Below are 25677 nucleotides of genomic sequence, written 5' to 3' on the forward strand. Positions count from 1 at the left end.
TGTAAAATAGCTAAGGGCAAAGAAGGGCTTTTATATCCAAGGAATATAATTTGCTGTCATATAAACCTTGTAGAAGTTTCTCAGCTGATGGCATAAATCTATTAAGTGCTGTAATAAGGGTCATCAGGCCTCTGATATTTCCTGATAAGCTGTATCTTAATCATGTCAGTCCTTAATCCAGTTGTCTATGCACCGGCTCAGGACTCCCATCACTGGATACAGATGACAATTATGAGATGGCGATGCTTTGCGGTGGGATTTGTAATACAGCCCGAATCTCTCAAATTAGATCGTGGTCTCCTACTCAGTGCCAGGTATCCATGTGATCGAAATGCAGCCTTCTGATTGAGGAATTGGCTCGTGGTGCTGTTCGGCTGGGAAAGAGTAGTGGAGATGTTACAGAATGGGAGGAGGCTGTTTGGCCCTTCCTACTCATTGGAAGAGATTGCTAGATCTCCAACTAACCCCACAAAGTCAAAGTCGCACAGTCGGGAAGCATGCTGGTTATGTTGCCCAGAGAGCTGGGCCCATCTACCCGGATTTAATCCTTAGCTCTCTAAACATCATGTACCCATAGACTTGCCTCAAGGATTCAAAGTACATTTATTATCAAAGTATGTATGCAGCTTACAACCCTGAGATTCATCTTCCTGCAGGCAGCCACGAGACGAGAAGAACTATGGAGCCTGTTCGATGAAATATCAACCTCCCTCCCCCTGCCCCCCCATGCAGGAGGAGGGAAACAAATCGTGCTAACAGCAGCAAAAAACAAACGGAAAATGCAGAATATAAAACACAAAATCAAAAGGCATATTTCAGTTTGGCTCAGTGTTTATTATCTGCAGACCACCCTGATCCGAACTAGCAAATAAAAAAGGGAGCGATCAGAAAAAAAGTAGACACACCGTAACGTGTTTCAGTCCACATTCCCCAAACCGCATTGATTGAGGCTTGCTCCGACAGCGTTGAGGGAGAGGAACTTTCACACGCAGACACCTTCCCGTCACAGCAGCAAGCGAGAGGCTAGTAGGCAGCACTGAACACTCATTCACCCTCATCACCCACCTGGACGATTTCAGTCTTCCTCGGCGCTTCAGTCGGCGAGATCAATGAGAAATAGTATCGATCGTGGTCACGCTCCCCAGCTTCCAAGCTAAACGGAGCCTCATGGAACACTCTCAGAGACAGCAAATCGCCAGATCGCTCGATGGGCTGGAAAACACACCAGCAGAATATAGAATGTGGCTCCAATGGTTGCAGAAGCACATCTGAAATAAAAGGAAGACTCAAAAGAAATGAAAGGAGTAGCTTCGTAAACTGTCTTCAGAATGTCACCTTTGGTAACGTTCACTGATGCCATCTTCCTTTGCCTTTCCTTATCTAGATGGCTTTTAAATGTTGCTGATTGAGTTTACCCCTATTTCTGGCAGTTTATTGCAAGTACACGCCACTCTTTGTGTGAACGAGCTGCTCCTGATGCACCTTTTAAATCTCTCGCCTCTGATCTTAAACATATGCTATTTTGTTTTTGGTATCTCCTCTATGGGGGAGAGACACTATGTGCCTTCACCTTGTGTAGGCCCCTCAAGATCTTGTGTACTGCTAACAGGTATATATGTGGAGGCTGACAGTTTTATTTTTTCAGGTGTATTTTTGGGTTCCTCATGATTGCCCGTGCTGAATAACTTTTCATGCATTCAGTCCGTGCTTCCTGGATCAATCTGTATTCTCACACTTTTAGGTAGTGTTGTGGCGACCCACTTCCCAGCGCACTCGAACCGGCTCACAAAGTGACGCGCGCCGGCATCGAGGCCGGTCCCAAAAAGGGCGGCAAGCCTGCTTCACCAGGGGAAAAGCCCGCGTGCGGGACGGGACTGTGAATACGCGCCCCCTACAGCATTCCCGCCTGGGGAGGGCGGGAACAGGAAGGCTTTAAAGCGAGGCCGCGAAGTTTAAATAAACCTCTTTTGCAACTGCAGCTCACTGACTACGTGTCGTTATTTCAGCGCTGCGTGTAGCACACCGCTACAATTGGTGACCCCGACGTTACGCCTTCCTATGTTGTTTTAAACACTGTGAGCACAAGCCCCCCAGCATGAGGACACCTTCAAAAGCTGATGCCTCAAGGAGCCGGCATCAGCCATTCAGGACATGTTCTCTTCATGTACAGGAGATAACAGAAGCCTGAAGACCTACACCCATTATTTTTGGAACAGCTTCTTCCCCTCCGCCATCAGATTTCTCATGACACTACCTTACTATTTTAGCAACACATACAAAATGCTGGAGGAACTCAGCAGACCAGGCAGCATCTGTGGCAAAGAGTACAAATGACGTTTCAGGCTGATACCCCTCAGCGGCACTTGTTTGTGATTGGGTCACTATTTTTGCTCTTTTTGCAATACTTATTTTTCATAGATATATTTCTTAATTTATAGTACTTTATGCATTGCGCTGTACTGCTGCTACAGAACAACAAATGTCATGGTTTTCAATACTGTGCATAAGTTTTACATGGAACTGTACTCATCAGGGAGGAGCAGAGAATGAGTCTGTAACTGCAGCCGGAGCCAAGGGTGTTGGAAATGGCGAGGGATTTGGGACAGGTGACAGTGAAGGAGTGCCAGGGTGTGGGGAGGGTGCAGGCACACCCAGACCCAGACACCAGGTCAGTTGATTCCAGACAATTGGTTTATTGATCATTATAGAATGTCTGGTGATTCCCACTCCCACTCCTCTCCCCTTTTTCCCAACTATGATTCCACTCTCCCTGCCCCTTTCCCACTCTCAAACACGACAGAGACCCATATCAGAATTGGGCTTATCACTTACGTGTGTCATGAAATCAGTTATTTTTTGCGGCAGCAGTACAGTACAATGCATAAATTTACTACAGGACTGCGCAAAAGCCTTAGGCATATCTATGTGCACAGCCCTGTATGTTAGTGATAATGCGCCCAGACTCTGCACTGTAGCTTTAACTGGCCATGGTAGGTTACCACGTTCCAGGAAAAAGGCGGGATTGCACTAGAGAAAATGCAGAGGAGTACTTACTCACCTCTTGTGACACAGAAAGACATTCACCCCACTATGTCCCCTGCTAGCTCCTGGCAGAGCAACCCCCATCAATTACATCCCACCCCCCAGTTTCATTCTGGGTCACATACCTGGCATTTTCCTCTTTAATTCTTCTGCGCTTTAGGGTCATAGAGAATTACAGCACAGGAACAGGCCCTTTAACATTTCACCTTTCACTTAACCCCTGACCCAATCTCAGTAGAAAATGCCTGCTTGCATTTACTCTGTCTGTACCCCTCAGAACCTACACTTAGGGCAATTTACGATCATTAAGTGCCCTACAAGTAAGTCTTCAGGATGCAAGAGGACATGTCAGCACCCTCTTAGAAACACATGAAATTAAAGGGATGATGTGCAAGCTCCAAGTAGACTGTTGGATCTGTTATGAATCCCGTAACTGGAGAACCCACCAGCAAAGACAGAGAGGTCCGTTGAAGTCCGATGCCACCATTTTCAAACATTTTATTTATAAAGGGACACAAAAGTAGGGTTAATACACACACTCAGATAGTGCACATCGCCAACACTCAATCCAAAGCGTGGGCACAGCAACAATCATCATCAAGAAGCGAGCTCCGCTGGTGTCTAGGGGTCAACAGATTGTCCGTTGGAAATACAAAAGTCACTCAGAAAGTCTGCAGGCCTCAGCCCTCTGAAAATCGCTGGGGTTCACGTGGGGCGACCGAGAGAGAGAGATTGGGGGAGAAGAGAAAGAACTTGCCGAGTCTCGATGAATCTTCCGGGGAAATCGGGGGAGCGTTGGTTTCCTCGCCCCGATGTTAGTTAAAAGCGGTTTTCTGTGATTCCAGCCACAGATTCCAATCCTGGAATCTAACGCATGTGGCTTCCTTCAGAATGGCTTCCCGCTGCTGCGGGAACACTCTCTCATGTCTTCTTGGTGCGTCTGAGGGTGCTGTCCCCCTGAGACTCTCCTTTATACTTCCTCACGGGGTCGCAGGTGTCAATCAGGTCGGGATGATGCAATCTCTCTCTCAAACAGCCCACCTTGCCCGAGGGCTTTTCACATGGTCTCCATGAGACAATAGTCGCTGTCGTCTTATTCTGTATCCCGGGTGGGACGTGCAATTTGGCACGTTTCTCTCTCTCTCTCACTTCCTGGGTCTACTGACCCCCCCCCCCCTCAACGGGTGCTCTTGCAATTCTCACAAAGGAGGGTTCTGGGATCATAACAGATCTAACTCAGGACACTGGATCAGCGATGCTAACAGGATAGAAAGATTGGATTGGCTAGGTTTAGACAGGAAGCTGAGCCAAGACCATAGGGATCTTGATAATGTAAACAGGAAGGTCCTATTTTCTTTAGCAGTGGGGTCAAAAGCCAAGGGGCATAGATTTAAAAGTTCTTGCTAGACAGATTGGAGGAGAAAGTACTTTACACACAGAAAGTGTAAAGGATTTGTAGTGACGGAAAGAGGTGGAGGTTGAATTCCTCATTGTGTTTGAAGTACGTGCCCAGGTACATTTTCAGAGCTGTAACCTGTAGGACCTGGTGGTGGAAGATGAGACAATGCTGAATTTTCCTTTTCAACCAACAGACTCGCGATGGGCTGAATGGCCTCTTAAACAAGAGCGAGATTAGTTTTATTTGTTGTGTGCACATCAAAACTTTGAAGCATATGTGTTAATAACCAACACAGTCAGGATTGGGCTGGGGCAGCTTACAGAGTCACCAGGCTTCCAATGCCAACATAGCGTGCCCATAATTAACTAACTCTAACCCATACAACTTTGGAATGTGGGGGAGTAAACCCATGCGGCCACAGGGAGAACATACAAAGTCCTTACAGACCGCGGCGGGCATCGGTGATCACTGGCAGACTAATGTGATTGTGCTAATCACTAGACTACAACGCTGCCCTTTAACTAGGTCATACCACGCTGGCAATGTGGTTTTTAATTCTGAAAGTATGAAAGGATTTTATAGAGTGAGAAGGGTAGGGCATTCTGCAGATTACAGAACTTTCTAAGGAATGCACTTGCATATAATCGGATTTTTAGGTGTTGGCTCCAATTCTGGATTAGTCCTCCCGCTGCCCTTTTTGTTTTGAAATATTTACGGCGCTATTTTCCATCCACGTGGGAGAATTCACAGGAGATAAATTAACAGAAATATGAAATCAAAATTGCTAGAAACATTTGAAAGGTCAAGTAGCATCTTGGGCCACATAAAAACCAAAAATCTGTAAACATTTGGATCATGTGTCATCTGTGGAGAGACAAACCCCCTTCACCACAACTTTCCTGGTGTTTCCAACACCTTCGTATTTATTTCAGATTTCTGGCATCTGCGGGATTTTGATTTTATAGGTGGGTGTGGCTTCAATTTAATTTCTTTCCTGATGATGCTTACTCACAACAGTTCTGAACCCCTCCTTCATCAGGGAACAACTTTGAACTTCCATCCTCGAGTTCCTGTTCTGAGACTTGACCGCTATCCCCGATAGCGTAGCGGTTAGCGTGATGTAGCATTGGAGGTCAGAGTTCAATTCCAGTGCTGTCTATAAGAAGTTTGTACATCCTTCGCTTGAGCACATAGGTTTCCTCTGGGCTCTCCAGTTTCCTCCCACAGTTCGTAGACATATCAGTTAGAAGGTTAATTGTTCACTGTAAATTGTCCCGTGTTAAGACCAGGGTTAAATAGGTGGGTTGCTGGGCCATGTGGCTCATTGAGCAAGAGGGGCCTGCTTTGCGCTGTATCTGTAAATCAGTGGTTCGCAATCTTTTTTATGACATGGATCCATATTATTAACTGAGGTTGGGAAATAAATAAAAAGTATCCAGTTAAAAAGTCACTATGCAGAGGTGGAAAGTGTTGGCACTTTGGTTCAGTATCTTTTTGTTCAAAGAATTAGGGTTCTAAATTGTGGGGGAATTAAGTCAGAAAATGGATTTTTGACTTCAAAGTGGAGCTGGAAGACAAAGTGTCTCCACACTCCCCATAATCACCTCCATCAACACTTTCAGAATATCACGTACTCACATATGTTAACGATAGGGTTTACCAGCCTTGGGTTGGACCCTCTGTATAACTGAAGCTCTTAATCCATGCATTTCCTGCCATGGATTCAATGTGCAACAGGAACGTTGGAGGTGTATTCAGCCAAAATGCATTAATTGGGCAGTTCTCTACTTGTGTGATAACTCAAACTTTTTTTCTCCCATTCATCAGTGACAGGTAATTTTTTTTCCTAACAGTTCATGCTATTGTTGAGGAGGATTTACAAACTCCTTACAGACGGTAATGGGAATCGAAGCCCGATCGATGACTGCTGGCACTATAAACTTCTTGAAGGTTAAAACATAAAATTCCTACTCGAACTCAGTGCCTCATCTAATAAACTAACAAATGCATCTAGCAACAGATGGTTTGGATGGGACAGATTGGGGGAACAAAGGGAGTATGATTGTTGTGAGGGTGTTTCTATTAGTAGAGGAGTCTAGGATCTGAGGGCAACCACATCCTTTAAAACAGAATTGAGCAATTTCTGCACTTGGAAGGCAATAAATCTGTGGAATTGCCTCAGAGGGCTGTGGAGGCCAAATCATTGGGCACATTGAAGCTTGTTAAGTGCTTGATTGGTAAGGCAGTTGACGGTGTTAGGGAGAATGAGGTTTTTAAAAAAAACAAACAAAATCCACCAGGATTTATTGGTGGAGCAGACTTGAGTGGCTTTGTGATTTAAGATGCAGTCCTGAATCTGGGTCTTGGTTAGAATGTGGACTGTCATTTCCTTCCACAGATGCTGCCTGACCTGCTGAGTTCGTCTAGTGTTTTATTTATGTAACCTAAGATGTGGATCTCTGCTTTTCTCCACAGTTAGCTGCCAGTGCAAGATCCTGAAGTGTAATTCTGAGTACCTTTCGGCCACATCCGGACTACACCTGGGTGGGGAAGAGTCGGTGGAGTTCTGTGTTGCGCTGCGGGCCTACTCTCAGTGCACCCGCAAGACGGCTCGCGCCTGCCGCGGGGACCTGGCGTATCACTCTGCCGTCCACGGCATTGAGGACCTCATGAGCCAGCACAACTGCTCCCGGGCGGGACCGACCCGGGCGCCCGCCCGCGCCCAGCCCACCTCGCAGGACTTCATGGTGCACTCGGATGCCCCCGAGACCTGCAGCTACGAGAAGAGCCTGTCTCAGCATGGGAGGAAGGCCAACTACACGCACTGCGGCCTCTTCGGGGACCCTCACCTCCGCACCTTCTCTGACGACTTCCAGACCTGCAAGGTGCGGGGGGCCTGGCCCCTCATCGACAACAGCTACCTGTTTGTTCAGGTCACCAACGTGGCAGTCGTCCGGACCTCCAGTGCCACGGCAACCAGCAAGGTAAGAGCTACAGGCACAGATACAGGCCCTTCAGCCCATCTGGTCCCAGCTGACCGTAGTGTCCCTTCCAACTAGTCCAATTCCCCGACATTTGGCCCAAATCCATCAAAATGCTTTCTATGTACCTGTGAAGTGTCTTTTTTGAATGTTCTTAACGTACCTGCTTCAACCACCTCCATATACGGACCACCCTAAGCCTAGCTATGTGTATGTGCCTAAGACTTTTGTACAGTACTGTATATGGAGACGAAAGGTTTAGAGGGATATGAGCCAAGCAGGCAAATGGGGAATTGCTTGGGTTGGGAACCTTCGTCAGCATGGATGAGTTGGGCCAAATGGCCTGTTTTCTGTGATGTGTAGCTGCAAAAATCTGTGATGAGGGATTGAAATGAGCAGTTTCTTTGCACTGAAGATTACTTATTTCCGGTGTTGGTTTATTACCGTCCCTTGTAACCAAGATACAGTGAAAGACTTCTCTTGCATGTTTTTCATACAGATCCCCAGAGGGCTGAATGTGGTCAGCTGGGACCCACTAGTTTCTGATCACGTGGATTGGGTTGGGAAATAAAGTCCATATTGATGGAGCCGAATTGCCCGTTCCTGCTTTTATTTATCCTGGTTCGGGTATGAGCACAAAGGAGGCTTTACAACTCTTGAGGTTGACCCGGAATTCATCACTGAGGAAGGTTTTGTTATAAAACGCATACGCACAGCATAGAAGTGGTTCCTTCGGTCCATCGAGTCCATTCTGACCCCTTTGCACGTCGACACTGATCGCACTTGCCCACATTGCCTCGTTAAATGTCCCTTAGACATAGTGATCGTATATGATCCACTGTCTCCTATGGCAACGTGTTTCAGACAGCCAGTTGTGGAGGCAAGGTCATTGGGTATATTTGAAGTGAAGGTTGATTGGTCCTTGATTAGTAAGGGTATCAAAGGCTATGGGGAGAAGGCAGGAGAATGAGATTACGAGAGATAATAGATTGAACAGGGACACCATCACCTAAAGCCTAATTCTGCTCTCATGTCGTATGCTTTTATATCAATTGCTCTCTCTCTGACAATTCCCCCTCAGATCCCTTTAATACTCCTTCCTCTCACCCAAGGGTTCTCAAACTGGGATCCACAGACCCTTTGTTTAACGGTCCACGGCATAAAAAAGGTTGGAAACCCTTGCCTCGCCTGTGGCCTATGTTTTGATATTCCTTTTATGGTGTGGGTAAGCAGAAGAGAGCAGGCCAGTGGAAAGACATAAGAGATTCCCCCCCCCCAGTACAGACATGTAACGGGTGTACACTCGGACAACAGTTGCACGTATATCAAAGTATACAACAAAATGGCCATCTCGCGTCAAATCAGACCAGCGAGGTTTGTGATGGCGGCAGCCCGCAAGGTGTCGCTACGCTTCTGGTACCAACATTTTATCCACCCTCACCTTGTCTCCAACTTAGTCCAGAGTCAATCTGCATCAGAACCCCAAAGCCTCCCGTGCTCTGGATGGTGAACTTTCTGATAGGAGGAAGTTCTTGGTGGTTCACTCCTTCGCACTACCCGCCTGAGGTCTCAGTCTGACGGCATCCTCTCCGAGTACGGCTGTGGCACAAGGCTACTGGATAATCCTCAAGTTCATTGAGTGCATTGGAAAGGTGTTGGGAGGTTTGCCCGCAGAGCAAACTGTTGGGTACTAGGGGACGGCACTGCGGAGTCATGGTTAGCGTAATCACTTTCCACCGCGGTCTGTAAGGAAGTTGTACGTTCTCCCAACGACTGCGTTGGTTTCCTCCCACATTATTGAGATAGACAGTGAGTTGCGAACATGCTGCGTTGTTGCCGGCAGCATGTGGGCTGCCCCCAGCTCGATCCTGGACTACGTTGGTCGTAGACGCAACACGACATGTTTCACTGCGTGTTTTGATGTACATGTGACAGATGAAGGTTCACCTTTAGTCTTTTCCCTGCACGTTCATGTGTGTATCTAACAAAGGCCACTATTGAATCCGCTTCCACCACTACCAGTGTCAGCCTCCACTCTGTAATGTATTTTAAACAAAACTTACCCCGCACATCTCCTCCAAACATTCCCCTCCTCGCTTTCAGTGCCTGTCCTCTCGTATTTGAATGAAGGGAGCCCTGGTTGGTTGATTCCACCTTTCTGTAACGGTTTTCCAGATCAGGAGTGATTTCATTGCGCTGTTGGACACCCAGAGGTTGCTGAAGGTGCTACAGAAATGAACCTCTTCGTGAACCTTGGCAGGGATTGGCTAACTCGGGTGGCATGGTAGCGTAGCAGTTGGCATAAGACTACTACAGAGCCAGTGGAAACGGGGTTCGGGTCCAGGCACTGCCTGTAAGGATTTGGGACGTTCTCCCCGCGGCTGTGTGGGATTCCTCCACGTGCCACATTCCAAAGACGGAGGTCACACGGGTGTAATTGGGTGGCGCAGGTTTGTGGACGGAAAAGGCCTGTTAATCTAAGTTGAAATCCTAACTACTTCTTAAATGCATAACGTCATGGGCTGAAGTGTCTGTACTCTGTTTTGGCATCAGCTCCCCCGTCTGCCGTTACGTGCCGCACCCAGTGCCGGCCATGTTTCCACCTGCAGAGTCCCGGCGTCGCCTGCCCGCTCTTAAGGCGAGTTAGGTTTGAACGCTGTGCCACGTACGCACTCGACGGCTGGATTTTTGACTCGCTGCCAAGTGCGATTAGGGAGAGGACACGCTGAGTGAACCTGCCTGTGTTCTCATGTCCAGTGAAGGTTAAGATCCCTTCACGAGCTGACAGCCCGGAGAAAGGCTGATGGTGCATTAAACGTCACTGAAAGGCGCTACCTCATCCAGAAGTAGACAAGCTGCTAATGTGATTTTGCAGATAAGAGTTGCCTTTCTTTCCCCCTCCCCTCTCCTCGCTGTGTCTTTCTATATTCCTGAAATTCAGCACAACATGATAGTCATTTTCTGCCTATTTTGTCTGCCCCATGACTGAATGAGTTTTAGATACCGGAATCTCAGTTAGAAACAACAATGCCAGATGGAATGTATTTCTAATTGGAGTTTACTTTCTTCCAACCTGCCTCTTCTCTCCCCTCCTCTCTTAGCAGGCCTGATGGTAAATCCCATAGTGATGCTGACCCGAGAGCAATAGGCAAGTCTGAAGTGGCTCCTATAGTTTACAGGGGTGGCAGAGTGCAGATGTGTCTACCGAAGGAGGTGTAAGGGGCTCCTTCCCTCCGCTAGCCTGCAGGTCACTCTTGGGCAAGGTGTAGCACCTGCTTAGCCCCCGATCAGGGTCACGTGAACGCGTGGGAGCTGGTGGTGGATGGCCGTACGAGCAGCCGGTGCATATCAAAAATCTTGGTTATGTGACCAGTGGCGCCAGGCAGACAGTCTCTGAAGAGTATCGATAATGGCTGGGGTCACCCACCTTGTAAAGACACCGCCCAGAAGAAGGCAATGGCAACCACTTCTGTAGAAAGATTTGCCAAGAACACTGATGGTCATGGAAAGACCACGATCGCCCACGTCATACGACACGGCACTTAATGAACGAACAGTTTTACGGGGGGCTATGGGATTATAACCGTAGCACTCTGGGTCTGTGGGGAGGGGTGGGTTCGTTAAGAGCGGTGTACAAACGGCCAGATTTGTCTGTGTGGGGAGCTAGCTCGTTCCTTGAAGCTGGCCATGAAGAGTGGACGAAACAGAAAGCCGACGGGGAGAGCGACTCTCCTGATGCTTGGGCACCAGAAAGTGAGAGGAGCCAATTAAAAGGGCAGTTTCCCTGACCCAGACATCCATCTCTTGGTCTTATGGATTTGAGGTGCTGTGTGGGCTGGTTTCAAATGACCATGTAATCTGATGGGGTTGAAAGAGAGCTAGTACAGCACAGGAACAGGCCCTTCAGCCCATCAGATCTGTGCCAGACGCAATGCCAAATTAAACTAATTCTGTTCTTCCTGTACACGATCCATATCCCTCCCTTCCTTGATTATATCGAAATGACACGATCATATCTGTTTCCACACTACCCCAGCAACCCATTTCGGGCCAAATACACTGAATGGAATTCACAGTTTTCCTCCCTATTACCATGTAATGCATTCTACTCCTGCTGCATAGTTAACAAATTTCACAATATACGCCAGTGATATTAAACCTAATTCTGATTTATCTATTCCAAGTCCTTCTTTAAACGATACTGTTGTGTCTGTGCCAGATTCAACCACATCCTCCGGCATCTTATTCCATACATTCACCACATTCTGCATGGGATAAGTGGCCCTCAGGTTCCTCTTAAATCCTCCATCTCAAACCCCCCCCCCGGTTTGGACTGCCCCTATACAGGGGAAAGGATTTGCCATCGCCCTATCAACGTCTCACATCTTTTTTAAACACTTCTGCAAAGTCATCCCTCACTCTTTGACATTCCATGGAATAAAGGCCTAACTTAGGCTGCGGCCTCTCCCTCCAGACCCTTCCTGCACTCTTTCCCATTTAGCCGCATCATTCCTGTACAGGGTGATGAAAACTGTGCAGCCTCGCCCATGACTTGTACAAGGCTTTTATACTACCCTGGGAGAAAAGGTTCTGACTGACTACCTTATCTGTGCCCCTCAGAAGTTTATAAACTTCCATCAGGTCTCCCACCGAGGAAAACAACCCAAGTGTCTCCAACTTCTCCTTCTGGCTTATACTCTGATCCAAGCAGAGTACTGTCAACCTCTTTTACATCCTCTCCAAAGCCTCCACATCATTCCTGTGAAGGGGTGACAAAGTGGTGGATGGATTAGAGTCAGGTCCATAGAGAATAAATGCTTCTCAGAGACGCAGTGTGAACCTGGAAGCATCTTGATCGAGGCTGGTGGTTGATTGAAACTTTCACTGTGGGGGCTGATGTGTTTCTTGTTGGGCTCAGGTGATTTGTGGGGGGGGGGGGGGGGAAACGCACACTAATGCAGCAGTTAGCGTAATGTGATTACAGCACCAGTGACCCGGGTTCGATTCCTGTAAGGGGTTTGCACGTTCTCACCATGCAAATGTGGAATTTCTCTGGGTACTCCATTCCCTCCTCATTCCAAACCCGTACGTTTTATTGGGTTAATTGGTCACGGGGTGTTATTGGGTGGTGTGGGCTCACTGGACCTGAAGGCCCTTTCACTGTGCTGTATCTCTAAATAGCAATAAAGCTCAAAATATGCACTCAAGAAGTTGATGGAAGTAGAATTCTATCTCTTCCTTGGTCTTTCCTCAGACAGAGCTCTAGGTTTCTTCCAGCACGGAAACAGGCCCTTCAGCCCATCATGTCAATGCCAACCCAATATGCCCATCTATAGCCCAACACGCCAATGCCAACCAGTGTGCCCATCTTCAGCCCAATGCATTTATGCCAACCAAAGTGCCTGTCTATGGACCAGCACGTCCAAGCCAACAAAGGTGCCCATTTAAGCTAATTCCATTTGCCCACATTTAATCCCTATCTATCTCAACCTTTGCTATTCTTATACCTGTAAATGTATTTTAAATGTTGTATTTATACTTATCTCTACCACTTCTACCAGCTCTGCACGGTAAAAGCTGCCCCAAGATTGTATTGGTTGTTAACATAAACAACACATCCCACAGTAGTTTCGATGTACGTGTGATATATCTGCCTCTCAGCTTCCTGTTAAATCTTTCCCCCCTCACCATAAAACAGGGGTTCCCAACCTGGGGTCCAAAGACCCCTTTCTTAATGAAATTGGAAAAAGGTTGGGAACACTTGCTTAAACCTTTGCCCTCTCTTTCTTGATTTCCCCAACTTTGGGAACTCTCTGGATCTGTAATTACCTCCCTTCCACCAGTTCGATCCAAGTATCAGCTCCCTCACTCTGCATCACCTCTTTAATTATAAACACGAGGAAGTCTGCAGATGCTGTAAATTAAAAGCAACACACACAAAATGCAGGAAGAGTTCAGCACGTCAGGCAACAACTATGGAAGTGAATGAATAGTCGATGTTTTGGGCAAAGACCCTTCAGGACTGAGGAGGGGGGGGATGGCACCAGAATTAAAAGGTGTGGAGAGGGGAAGGAGGCTAACCAGAAGGTGGTAAGTGAAGGCAAGTGGGTGGGAAAGGTAAAGGGCTGGAGAGAAGGAACCTGATGGGAGAGGAGAGTGGACCATAGGAGAAAGAGAAGAAGGAGGGGACCCAGGGGAAAGAGATAGGCAGGAGAGAAAAGGTAAAAGGTCAGAGTGGCAAATGGGGGGGGAGGGGGATTTTAAAACATTGTGCCTTGGCAATCTGTGTCCGGTTACTTTCTAACTTGCAAGCTGTTTGTTTTTGCTGCATTCTGCCCAAGTCCCTGTCCTTCCCCACTGTCAGATTGAGATCCCTGTCATTTCACCACTGCCTTGTGGAACTTGCCCACTCAGAGGACGATGGGACAATGCTGCCACCTGCTGTCAGAACCAGGCACTAATTCCAGTTACAAACGAGAGAAAATCTGCAGATAACGAGCAGCACACACAAAATACTGGAGGAACTCAGCAGGCCAGGCAGCAACTATGGAAAAGAGTAAATAGTTGATGTTTCAGGGAAACGTCAACTGTTTACTCTTTTCCATAGATGTTGCCTGGCCTGCTGAGTTCCTCCAGCACTTTGAGTGTGTTGCACTAATTCCAGTTAACAGGATATTTTCCAGTCTAGCGTGCTCCTGGCAGTTCTAATCCCAAAAGAAAAAATAGTTAATGAACGTTTAGCACTTTTTAAAAATATTTACAATCTTGTCCACAACAGCTGAGAAAGATCTGTTGTGAGTAATCCACAGCACAGTATGGGGGGCAGGGTAGCGACTTTGCGGCACCAGTGAGCAACATTTGGGGTTCAGCTCCCATTGCTGTCCGTCTTCTCCCTGTAGACACGTAGGTTTCCTCCGGGGGCGGGTTAGGGTTAGTAAGTTGTGGGTGTGCTTTGGTGGCGCTTGAGGCTGCCCCCAGCACTGGCTGTTGACAAACATGATGCATCTCACTGTGTGCTTTGATGTGCATGTGACAAGTAAAGCTGATCTGTTTCCCCAGTCCAGTGGTTCCCAGCCCCTCGGTTAACGATATGGGTTCATGGCATTGAAAAATGTTTGGGAACTCCTAATCTATCTATCCCAATTGCCAGCTCCCGATGGAACAGTAATTATCCCTATGGAATGGGAAGATGAATGCATCTCCCCTCACTCTCCCACCCCCTCACTCTCCCACCCCCCTCTCCACCCCTCTCTCCCACCCCCCCCCTCTCTCCCACCTCTCTCTCCCACCCTCCTCTCTCCCCCCTCTCTCTCACCCACCCTCTCTCTCCCCCCTCCCCTCTCTCTCACCCCCCTCTCTCCCCAACCCCCTCTCTCCCACCCACCTCTCTCCCCCCTGTCTCCCACCCCTCTCCCCCCTCTCTCTCACCCCCTCTCTCTCACCCCCCCTCTCTCTCCCACCCTCCTCTCTCCCCCACCCTCTCTCTCCCCCTCTCCCCCTCTCTCTCACCCCCCTCTCTCTCACCCCCCTCTCTCCCACCCACCTCTCTCCCACCCACCTCTCTCCCACCCACCTCTCTCCCCCCTTGTCTCCCACCCCTCTCCCCCCTCTCTCTCACCCCCTCTCTCTCACCCCCTCTCTCTCTCCCCTTCTCTCTCTCCCCCTCTCTCTCTCCCCCTCTCTCTCTTCCCCTCTCTCTCTCCCCCCACTCTCTCTCCCACCCCCCTCTCTCTCCCACCCCCTCTCCCACCTCCTCTCCCACCCCCTCTCCCACCCCCTCTCCCACCCCCTCTCTCTCCCCCCACTCTCTCCCACCCCCCTCTCTCTCTCCCACCCCCCTCTCTCTCTCTCTCCCACCCCCCTCCCTCTCTCTCACCCCCCCCTCCAGTGAGGGGGATCGATGATTTACACTGTTGCACAGCCCGGTGATGATGTAAAACCAATTTCCCCCTAACGGGTAGGTATCTGGACACACAGGTCGAGCAGGCACCACAGAGAGGACAAAGTTCAAAGTACAATTATTATCCAAGTACCGTATCTAATCTTGAGGTTCCTCTTCCTGCAGGCATTCGGGGGGGGGGGGGGGGAGATAGAACAGAACTTTCTGAAAATCTGTAAATAAACAGACTGAGATTGGCAAAACAATTAAAGAGCAAAAGAAGATAAACTGCAAATAATTTTTTTCCATGTGCAGCCTAAGCCATAGAGATTACATTCAGTTTTACAACAAATCCCACATAAGCATGTGGGATTTCAGGTATAAGCCAGGCATTGATACAGGCCATTTTGGGTAGAATTCTGGCCCAGTTTTGGGTCATTTTGGTTAGAATACAGGCGTAGGAATGGGTCACTTAATACAGGTGCAGGTACGGGTCATTTTGGATGGAATACAGGCGTAGGGACAGGACATTTGATGCAGCCTATTCCACATACTGCTCCACTGCAGTCTGGTTCCACTTTTCCCCATCCTGATCAGATTGCATCAGCAGGATGAGATGCTTTCTCCCAGCTCCAGGGAGCCAGGCTCATTGCTGACTGCTGCTTCTGCCTTTGTGCAGTTGGCCCGTTTTCCCGGTGACCATGTAAGCTTCCTCCGGGTGCATTGATCTCCTCCCATGCCCCAAAGGTGGTGGGTCAATTGACCATTAGAAATACCTCCTAGTGAGTCGGAGAGTGGTGGAATCTGGGGCGAGATGATGGGGTCGTGGGGAGAAGAAAGTGGGGTTAGTGTAAATGGATGCGTGATGGACAGTCCACATTCAATGGGCCAAAGGTCCTGTTTTCATTTTGTACATCTTCCATCTTAGTGTTATCAGTAGAAACTTACTCCTTTCTGGTCCTCTGGTTCTCCAGCCTTCCTTGAAATACATCTGCACGATTCACAACAACCTTTCCCAATGAGTGATTCAAATGAAGCAAGAACGTTCCCTTGAATTCCCTCAGTTTCCAGCGGCCCAGGGGTTCTGTAGTCAGTCTAGTGTGTCTGGATGTACTGCATTGCTTGCACTGATTGGAGGCCTGTTGTATTAAATTGGATGAGGAATTCACTAATCTCTTTTTTTCTCTCTCTCTCCCTCTCTCCCTCCCTCTTTCCCACTCTCTCCCTCCCTCTTTCCCGCTCTCTCCCTCCCTCCCTCTTTCTCGCTCTCACTTCCTCCCTCCCTACTGCTCCCTCCCTCCCTCTTCTCGCGCTCTCCCTCCCCTTTTCGCTTTCTCCCTCCTCTCGCTCTCTCCCGCCCTCCCTCCCGCTCTCTCCCTCTCGCTCTCTCCCTTCCTCCCCGCTCTCCCTCCCTCCCTCTTCTCACTCTCCCTCTTTCCCGCTCTCTCCCTGCTCCCGCTCTCTCCCTCCCTCCCGCTTTCTCCCTCCCTCTTCTTGCTCTCTTGCTCCCACTTCCTCCCTCCCTCCCTCGCTCTCTCCCTTCCTCCCCCTGCTCTCCCGCCCTCCCTCTCGCTCTCTCCCTTCCTCCCCTCGCTCTCTCTCCCTCCCTCTCTCTCCTTTCCTCTTCTCGCTCCCTTGCTCCCACTTTCTCCCTCCCTCCCTCCCCCGCTCTTCTTCCCTCCCGCTCTCTCCCTCCCTCTTCTTGCTCTCTCCCTCTTTCTCGCTCTCACCCTCCCTCCCACTTTCTCGCTCTCTCCCTTCCTCCCCCTGCTCTCCCGCCCTCCCTCTCGCTCTCCCTCCCTCTTCTCTCTCCCTCATTCCCTCTTCTTGCTCCCTCGCTCCCACTTTCTCCCTCCCTCCCTCTTCTCGCTCTCTCCCTCTTTCTCGCTCTCTCCCTCTTTCTCGCTCTCACCCTCCCTCCCGCTCTCTCCCTCTCTCTCTCCTCCCTCCCTCCCTCTCGTTCTCTCCCTCCCTCTCTCACTCTCCCTCCCTCTTCTCTCTCCCTCCTTCCCTCTTCTTTCTCCCTCCCTCCCTCTTCTCCCTCCCTCCCTCTTCTCGCTCTCTCCCTCTTTCTCGCTCACCCTCCCTCCCGCTCTCTCCCTCTCTCTCTCCCTCCCTCCCTCCCTCTCGCTCTCTCCCTCTTTCTCGCTCTCACCCTCCCTCCCGCTCTCTCCCTCTCTCTCTCCCTCCCTCCCTCCCTCCCGCTCTCTCCCTCTCTCTCTCCCTCCCTCCCTCCCTCCCGCTCTCTCCCTCTCTCTCTCCCTCCCTCCCTCCCTCTCGCTCTCTCCCTCTTTCTCGCTCTCACCCTCCCTCCCTTGCTCTTCCTCTTTCTACAGCTGACGATCATCTTCAAGAGCTTCCAGGAGTGCGTTGACCAGAAGGTGTACCAGGCGGAGACGGATGACCTTCCGGCGGCCTTTGTTGACGGCTCAAGGAACGGTGGCGACAAGCACGGGGCGAGCAGCCTGAGGGTGACGGAGAAGGTGTCGGGGCAGCACATTGAGATCCAGGCCAAGTACATCGGGACCACCATCGTGGTGCGACAGGTCGGCCGCTACCTCACCTTCGCCATCCGCATTCCGGAGGAGGTGATGAGCTCGTTCGAGGACAACCAGGGCCTCCAGCTGTGCCTGCGGGGCTGCCCCACCAACGAGCGGATGGACTGGCGCCTGCCGCAGTCGACGGGCGGCCGCACCACGCCCCGGGGCCGAGGGCCGCCGGAAGTGTCTGTGCACGAGACCGCGGCGGCCAAGTGCAAGCAGAAACTGCCCGTGGAGGACCTGTACTTCTGGTCCTGCGTTTTTGACCTGTTGACCACAGGAGATATGAACTTCACACTGGCGGCATACTACGCTCTGGAAGACGTCAAGAACTTGCACTCGAACAGAGACAAGTATCACATTTACCAAAGGACAGCTGAGCTGCCGATGGGGAACGGCGCTGCTGTCCTCCCCAGCATCTGCTGCTCTGTGCTTGGACACGTGCTGCTGCTGTTCTGGCTCTGCTCCTTCGTGCCACGTCTATAGCTGCTCCAGTGGGACTTCCCAGAAGCTGTCCGGTTGTTCCCCCGTTCTTTCCCTCTCCCCCGTTTCCCGTCGGTACCTGTCCCTTTCCTGCTGGCTCCTAAGTTATTTTGAGACTGAGAAAGATGCGCGCGCGCACGCACCCGCGTCTCTGCGTTCACGCTGTGTGGAATCAGTCCGCGGTACCTAGCCGTTGTTTTGTGGTTGCATGTTTGTGGTGATCTGTAGAGCGTTTGGCCACAGCGCACAGAGGGTGCACTGGGATGCGGTGTTGCAGTAAACCAGGGCCGTGTGCGGAGGTTCACTCATCCCCTTACCCCATCTGGTTAAATCTCAGCTCTTGAGTTCCTGTCAGGATTCCAATCAATCTCTCTTTCTCTCTGTCTCCCTGTCTCTGTCCAGTAGAACAGTGGAGGAAGCCAGTGTGATTTTGCACTTTACTGTGTTCCTGGCACTGGGAAGACAGTGATAGAACACTGGATCCCACCCCTCACCGGACTGTCGCCAGCCCATTTCACTGGATCACACTCGATCCCACCCCTCACCAGACAGTCGCCAGTTCGTTTCACTGGATCCCACCCCTTACCGGACGGCTGCCCTCTCATTTCACTGGATCTCACTCGATCCCACCCCTCAGCAGACTGTCGCCAGCTCATTTCCCCCACCGACAGCGTGTCCTACCCCCCCCCCCCCCCGGAGAGGGAAATGGGCCAACAGCAGAGCCCTCGGTTGTCGGCGGTCACAGTCGCCCCTTCGTTCTGACCTGCCGCACTAAACCCATCGCAACACGTGTTGCGTTGGTTTATTACTGTCGCAGGCGTGGGGGGTGGGGGGGGGGTAGAGTGAAAAATGTTAACATGCTATTCATACAATGCGTTGAGGCAGTACAAGATAAGAGAATGCAGAATAGAGTGTGCAATGCAGCCAGACAATAAGGCGCATCAAGGCCTTAATGAGGTAGGTGTGAGGCCTAAGATCCATTCAATCCTACTGAGGATCTCTCCAATAGCTGTATAACAGCAGGATAGAGACTGTCCCTGCAACCTGTTGGTACGTGCTTTAAGGCTTTTTTTTGATCTTCTGCCCAGTGGGAGGAAGGGGAGGATGTCGGAGCGGGGGCGGTCTTTGCTTGTCTGCTTTGCTGAGGCAGCGAGAGGTGTAGGAGAGCCTGGCCCCTGTGATGTACTCAGCTGTGCCCGCGACTCTCTGCACTTCCTTGTGGCCACGTGCGGAGCAGTTGCTGTGCCCGGCCGGGGTACGTCCAGGTAGGGTGGTGCCTCTGTGAAAGTCGGTGAGGCCCAAAGGGGTCGTGCCAGATTTGCTTTGCTGCTTTCAGGGTTTTGATAGCAGTCCGTCGAACCTTTTGGCCTTTTCCCTCCGCTTGCCAAGCAAAGGGCCCTTCCTCACTTGAACATCTAGCGAGTGGATGCTAGCAGACTACTTGCACAACTGGGGGGGGGGGGGGGGGGGGGGCTTCACAGTACCCAGCTATCACACTCTCGGCCCACTTCTTAACTAGGCACGACTTGTGCAGCGGAAGCCAGCCCCTAACTCCAGTCATATTTCTCTCTCCTTCTCCCCGGTCCAGGGGTGCTGAGGTCAACTGCAGATGACTCGGGGTGGAGCCTACCACATCTTTTTGCCTCAGGACTGTAAGGTGCCAAATGGGGTTGTGAAGTGACCAGATTCCACATGAATATAGTGTCTGGCACAAAGATTACATTAGAGTCACCCAGCCCCAATGGCTGTAGTCTTCCATAGCTTGAATCCACCTCCAGGGTCTGATCTTCGACACAGTTTCATCGCCTCTCAGTCTTAGCAACCATCACCGTGGTTCCCAAGTTGCTCGCGTACTGAATGACAGTCCGGGTTCTCCACCAAGCTCATTTGGTATGTGGGCTTGGATGCCAAGACTGTCGAGGAAATAGATTGGTGCCTGAATTGACCGTCCTTGTCCATTGGATAGTTTTCTGACCTGTGGCGTTGCTCCTTACAGCTGGCTGGCTTTCAGCCTGGATGCATTGCTCAGAGGCTGTCTCCATGATTTTGCCCTCCATTCCCAGTCTGTCAGGTTTAGTATTACTGACATAGGTTGTGAAATTTGTTGTTGTGCGCAGCAGTACAGTGCAATATATCAATACATTTAAAAAAACTATAAATTGCAGGTAGATATATATATAAAATTAAATAAGTAGTGTAACAAGAGAGCAAAAATAGTGAGGTTGTGTACCTGTATTCATTGTCCATTCAGAACTCTGAGCAGGAAAACATTAATTGTGTGTCTTCAGCCTCCTCTCCCTCCTCACTGATGGCAGTAATGAGAAGAGGGTATGTCCCTGGGTGATGGGGGTCCTTAATGTGGATGCCCCCTTTTTGAGGCATCGCCTTTTGGAGATGGAGCCCCTGTTGAGTTCAAGTTTAATTATTCAACCATTCGTGAAAATAACTCAACGAAGCAGTGTTCCTCCAGGGCCACGGTGCAAAACACATTACCGACAGCACACTGCATGTAGAACAAGTAGCACATATGGTTACAATTTTAGAAAAGCAAAGAGAAAAATATATATAGTCCTGTTTGATTCCTGCACACCTGGGACTCTGGAATTATGTGACAGAGGAGAACTGGAAAGGTTCTCCTGTGTAGAGGGGAACAGTAAGGGACTATTTACTGAAGAGTGTTAAAGGGTGAACATCACATAAAGCAGGCTGAGAGAGGAAGGGGGATTGCGCACAGTCCGAGATGTACTGTACGTTCCATTCCCACTGCCTCGTGAAGGATCGGATGTCATTTATGCTGCGCAGTGTCCTGGTGGGGCAGGGACCCTGCTCTCTCCTTGGCCTGGTTGGCCCCTACCTGAGGAGGAATAGAACTGAGGGGAAACCAGCCAAGCTATCTGCTTCTTGTCCATTGTCTGATCACTGCTGGGAGGCTGCAGGGATTGTACAGTATTACTCCTCGGGTAACAAAACTACACCCTCTTCCAATATTGCCCACCCAAACTGGGACAGTAACCTCTGCAAGTTTATTCAGGCTATCATAAACAGAAAAGATATTGCAAAAAATCCAGAGCAACACACACAAAATAATGAATTCAGTAGGTCAGGCAGTGTTTATGAATAGGAATAAGTAGTCGGCATTTCGGAATGAGACTGTCTTGGCCTGAAACGCCAACTGTTTATTCCTTTACATAAACACAAGAGATTCTGCAGATGGTAGAAATCCAGAGCTGCAGGAATCCTGATGAAGCGTCTCGTTCTGAAATGTTGACTCTTCATCTCCACAGATGCTGCCTGACCTCTGAGTTCCTCCAGCATTCTGTGTGCATTACACAGGCTATTTATCGTTTGTGGCAATCTTGGTGAATTAGCTATACATGTGTGCATGTTTGTGGTGTGTGCTTGCGTGTCGGTAAACACGTGTGAATAGGTGAATGTCCTTGTATGTGCCAGTGTACAGTAGCACGTGTGAGTGGGTGTGGGAAACTGTTCCTCTGTGTCGATGGGACGGGGTCTGGGTGCTGCTGAGTTTAACCCTTAGGAGGTCAGGCCTTCGGACAGATTTTATAGATTCACATAAAAATGCGATTCACTTGTAAATTTTATTTATTAAGAGCATTGCACCTCTGGCTATTGGGTGACATGACAGTTGTTTTTCAAAGGTTACAGCCAGGTAAGGTGGAGAAAACGGGGATGAATTTAACAAGGATTATTAGAAAATTCTGCAGTAGTATACATAGCAGCAAGAAAATGCCCCCCCCCCCCAAAGTCAAAGTGTTTTAGGTGGAAGATTGTACATTATTGCTCCAAGGAGTAGTTTGGCACAGTCTCTGCAGCCCTGTGTGTCTGTAATCCTGTCAGATGAGAGAAAATCAACAGTTTGAGAGAGATGAGATTCGAAAGATGCTGAAATCTGGAGCAAACACACAAAATCCTGGAGGAACTCAGCAGTTCGGACAGCATTTATGGAGGGAAATATTAAGTCGGCGTTTCCAGGTTGAGTCCCTTCATCTCAACACAGTTCCCACTTCCTCCTGTGTCTTGTATGGTGGTCCACATTTTTCAGATACAGATCCGTGGTGTTGCCCCATGGTCTGGAAATTCTAGTAGGAATTATTTGGCATGCCAGCATTGTTCTCACTGTTAAAGGCTAGAAAGGGCTGGGTCAGGATTAAGATGCATTCAAAGGCTGAGAGCTCAGCTGTACTCAGATCATAATGTGGAACTTCTCTTAAGAGGTTTAAGTCACCAGACTAGAATCAAAGCTATTTCCAGTGAGTATAATCAGTTGCAGGGTTTACATTGGGCCTTCCAGCAAGCTGAACCTCTGAAGTTAAACCAACATATTTTACACCAAGAGCCAACGCTTCCTGTGTTATCCCCAGCTTTAAGCTGTTTGCTGCTCATCTTCTGCAGTGCTCATGATTTGGGGATGGTGGCCTGGGTACTCAGAGCCCTGTGCTCCCTCGCTTGGGGTCTGTGGCAGTGAGGGTGAGTCAGGACCAGACCCGTCCGCCTGGCTCTGGCCCGCGCGGTTTCAACTCCGCTCGCTAGATGGCAGTCTCCGGAAGACGGGATCTCCTCACGGCTTGGCCGAACAAACGTACCAGTGAAGGCAGGGAATGATGGGCACAGCCTTGGATGTGAAATTCAAAGTAAATTTATTATCCTTGTATACGTATGTCACTATATACAGCCCTGAGATTCATCTTCTTGCGGGCACACTCAGTAGATCCAGTAACCATAATACAATCGATGCTGCTTCCCTATGAGCAGACTTGATGGGCTGAATGGCCTACTTCTGCTCTGTGTCAGTGTGTTCAAAGGTGGAGGGGGCTGGGCTGTATCCACTACTCCTTGTATGATTTTTCCGATCAAGGGCATTGGTGTTTCCATACCAATGCCTCCTCAGTCTCAGTAACAATAATGGAAGAGGTGGCAATCAAAACGACTCTGTACCTCAATCCCCCCCCCCCTTTCCCCCCACTTCCCCGTGGCCCAGAGGCACTTTGTGTGGACTGGTGTGATTTGGGGGCTTTTGGTGTGGAGATCACTGCATGGTCTGGAGTTAGTACCACTGTAAATGCAGCGTTTTGTATGGTTCGGTGTAATTTATATTTGTTGATATAATATATGGAGACTTTTGGTGAACATTTGTGATTGTACATATGGAGTAATGTAATATTTCTTTAACTATTAATGTCTGAACTTTTAACCCCCCCCCCCGAAAAACCTGTTGATGTGCTTTGGTTGCATTTTTCTCACATTGAAGAAGAAAGGATTTGCAAAAGCAGATCTCTTTCAGGTTTCTATGAAATGAAAAGGGGTCTCGTAGGCACCCTTGTGTTGAGGTAAGGCCCCCGACCAGTGCATTAATAAGACTGTGAGACATTGGAGCAGAATTAGGCCACTTGAGCCGTTGAGTCAAATCTGTGATTTGATGATGGCTGATTTATTACCGCTCTCAACCTCATTCTCACGCCTTCTCCCCATAACCTGTGATGGCCTTACTAATCAAGAACCCACCAACTTCCTGCTTGAAATGTACCCCATGGGTTGGCCTCCACAGCCGTCTGCGATAATGAATCCCACAGATTTACCACCCTCTGGCTAAAGAAGTTCCTCCTCATCTCTGTTCTAAATGGACGTGCTAACCTGAAGCTGTGCCCTGTGGTTGTCAACTCGCCCACTATTGGGAACATCCACGCTAGGCCTTCCAACGTTCAATAAGTTTCAGTGAGAGCCCTCTGTCTCCTCATTCTTCTGAAGTACTGCAAGCTCAGATATAGAGCCATCAATTCCTCATACACTAACCCTTTCATTCCCGTAAACTTCCTCTGCACCCTCTCCAATGCCAGCACACCTTATCTACGGGCCCGGAACCGCTCACAGCACTGTAAATGCGAGCAATGGTCTTTTTCAGTCATGCACTGTTGAGTGTTCATGGCAGAGCACGTCAGGTTGAGGAGCCCAGGTGGAATCTCCCGTCCTTTCCCTTTAAGAGGTGGTCTGTGTGTCCACGGCACCCCTTTAAGAGAGTTCAAGAAGAATGGCACTTTATTTCAGTTGTGATGTGATGATTTTTAATGGTGATTGTAGTTCTGCTTTGAATTGTTTCGATTAGTAGATGGGTACCTGGGTGCCCAGGGAGCGTGTGGCATGGTACTTGATGTTTCAGTGAACAGATCTGGGGTGGGAGGGTGGGGTGGGGGAGATTTTGGAGGGTTGGGTATAAGAAACAACTCCATTTTCTATGTATAAATTTAGCAGGAATTCCCTGCATGTACATAATGTAAATTATTTATTATTGAGAAAACTATGAGTAAAATTTTTGACTTAAGAATTTCAACAAATTCAGTTTGCTGCTTGAGTTCTTGTGCGTGTTTAAGGTGGTGAATTTTAGCAGAATGCTGTGCTGTTCCAACAGTGTTGGGGTCAGCTGGCTGAACGATAATGTATTCAACAATGACAGACACAAAGAAACCTGTAAGGGTGGGCCCATAAAGTGAAAACACCATTACACTCGGGGAAAACTTACTCAAAGTCTGGGTTCAGTGGTACAAATAGTCACAATTGGGGTCTCCCTTGGCCTTCCGTGCCTTGTCACGCCCTTCGTTCCCCACGGAGCGTTGCAAATACCGCCTTCCTGGCGGTTGGGCCAGTCCGCTGGAGGCGGCGTCACATCCAGGACAGGCACACCCCTATCTCACCTGTGGTATGAGGCCTGCCAGCTGCCCTCACCTGCTTTAGCCCACCTGTCAAAATGGCATCGGCCCCATGCAAACAGCTGTGTGCCTTGGAGCCGCAGGTGAAAGCCGAGAGTCCGGTGAATCACAACCTGCTTTAATAACGCTGACCTGTGTTAATCAATTTGTTTTAAGGCAGCAGTACAGTGCAATTAATATTAAAAATTACAATAAGAATTTTTTTTTATATAGTGCAAAACGAGAGAAAAAATAGTGAGGTAGCGTTCATGGGTTCATAGTTTGGTCAGAAATCTAATGGCGGTGGAAAGAGACTGCATCTTTGGGCCCCTGTACCGCTCGCCGATGGTATCAATGAGAAGAGGGCCTGTTCTGAGCGATGGGGGTCATTAATGCTGGACTAAAGGTGAGTGAGCTGCCCCAGAATAGACATGCCAAGCCCTTCACCAAAGATGCCACCCCTCCCTGGACACCCGATTACCCCCCCCCCCCATATCAACTCGCCTGCTTAAACACCCCCACTACCACTACTTTTATCATTCCCTGTCAGTCAGTTTATGTACAGACACTCCTGTGCCTAGCATCACTTTATGGACATTAATTCAATCTATTTATAGATGCTATCTTGTGTAGTTATATTTGTTGCTTGTTA

General features: G+C 49.3%; 1 protein-coding gene across 2 annotated transcripts in view; it reads left to right on the forward strand.

Moving 5' to 3' along the window:
• LOC132382577 (repulsive guidance molecule A-like) overlaps window positions 1-19797 on the forward strand; it is a 58351-nt gene extending 38554 nt beyond the window's left edge. For both annotated transcript variants that reach the window (XM_059952918.1, XM_059952917.1), the window contains exons 3-4: window positions 6917-7425; window positions 17638-19797. In XM_059952918.1, coding sequence (XP_059808901.1) covers window positions 6917-7425; window positions 17638-18327 — 1199 coding nt within the window. In that variant the 3' untranslated portion in view covers window positions 18328-19797. The remainder of the gene's footprint in view (window positions 1-6916; window positions 7426-17637) is intronic.
• The last annotated feature ends 5880 nt before the right edge of the window (window positions 19798-25677 follow it).

The sequence above is a fragment of the Hypanus sabinus genome, chromosome 28 (assembly GCF_030144855.1).
Source record: "Hypanus sabinus isolate sHypSab1 chromosome 28, sHypSab1.hap1, whole genome shotgun sequence".
Taxonomy (NCBI): domain Eukaryota; kingdom Metazoa; phylum Chordata; class Chondrichthyes; order Myliobatiformes; family Dasyatidae; genus Hypanus; species Hypanus sabinus.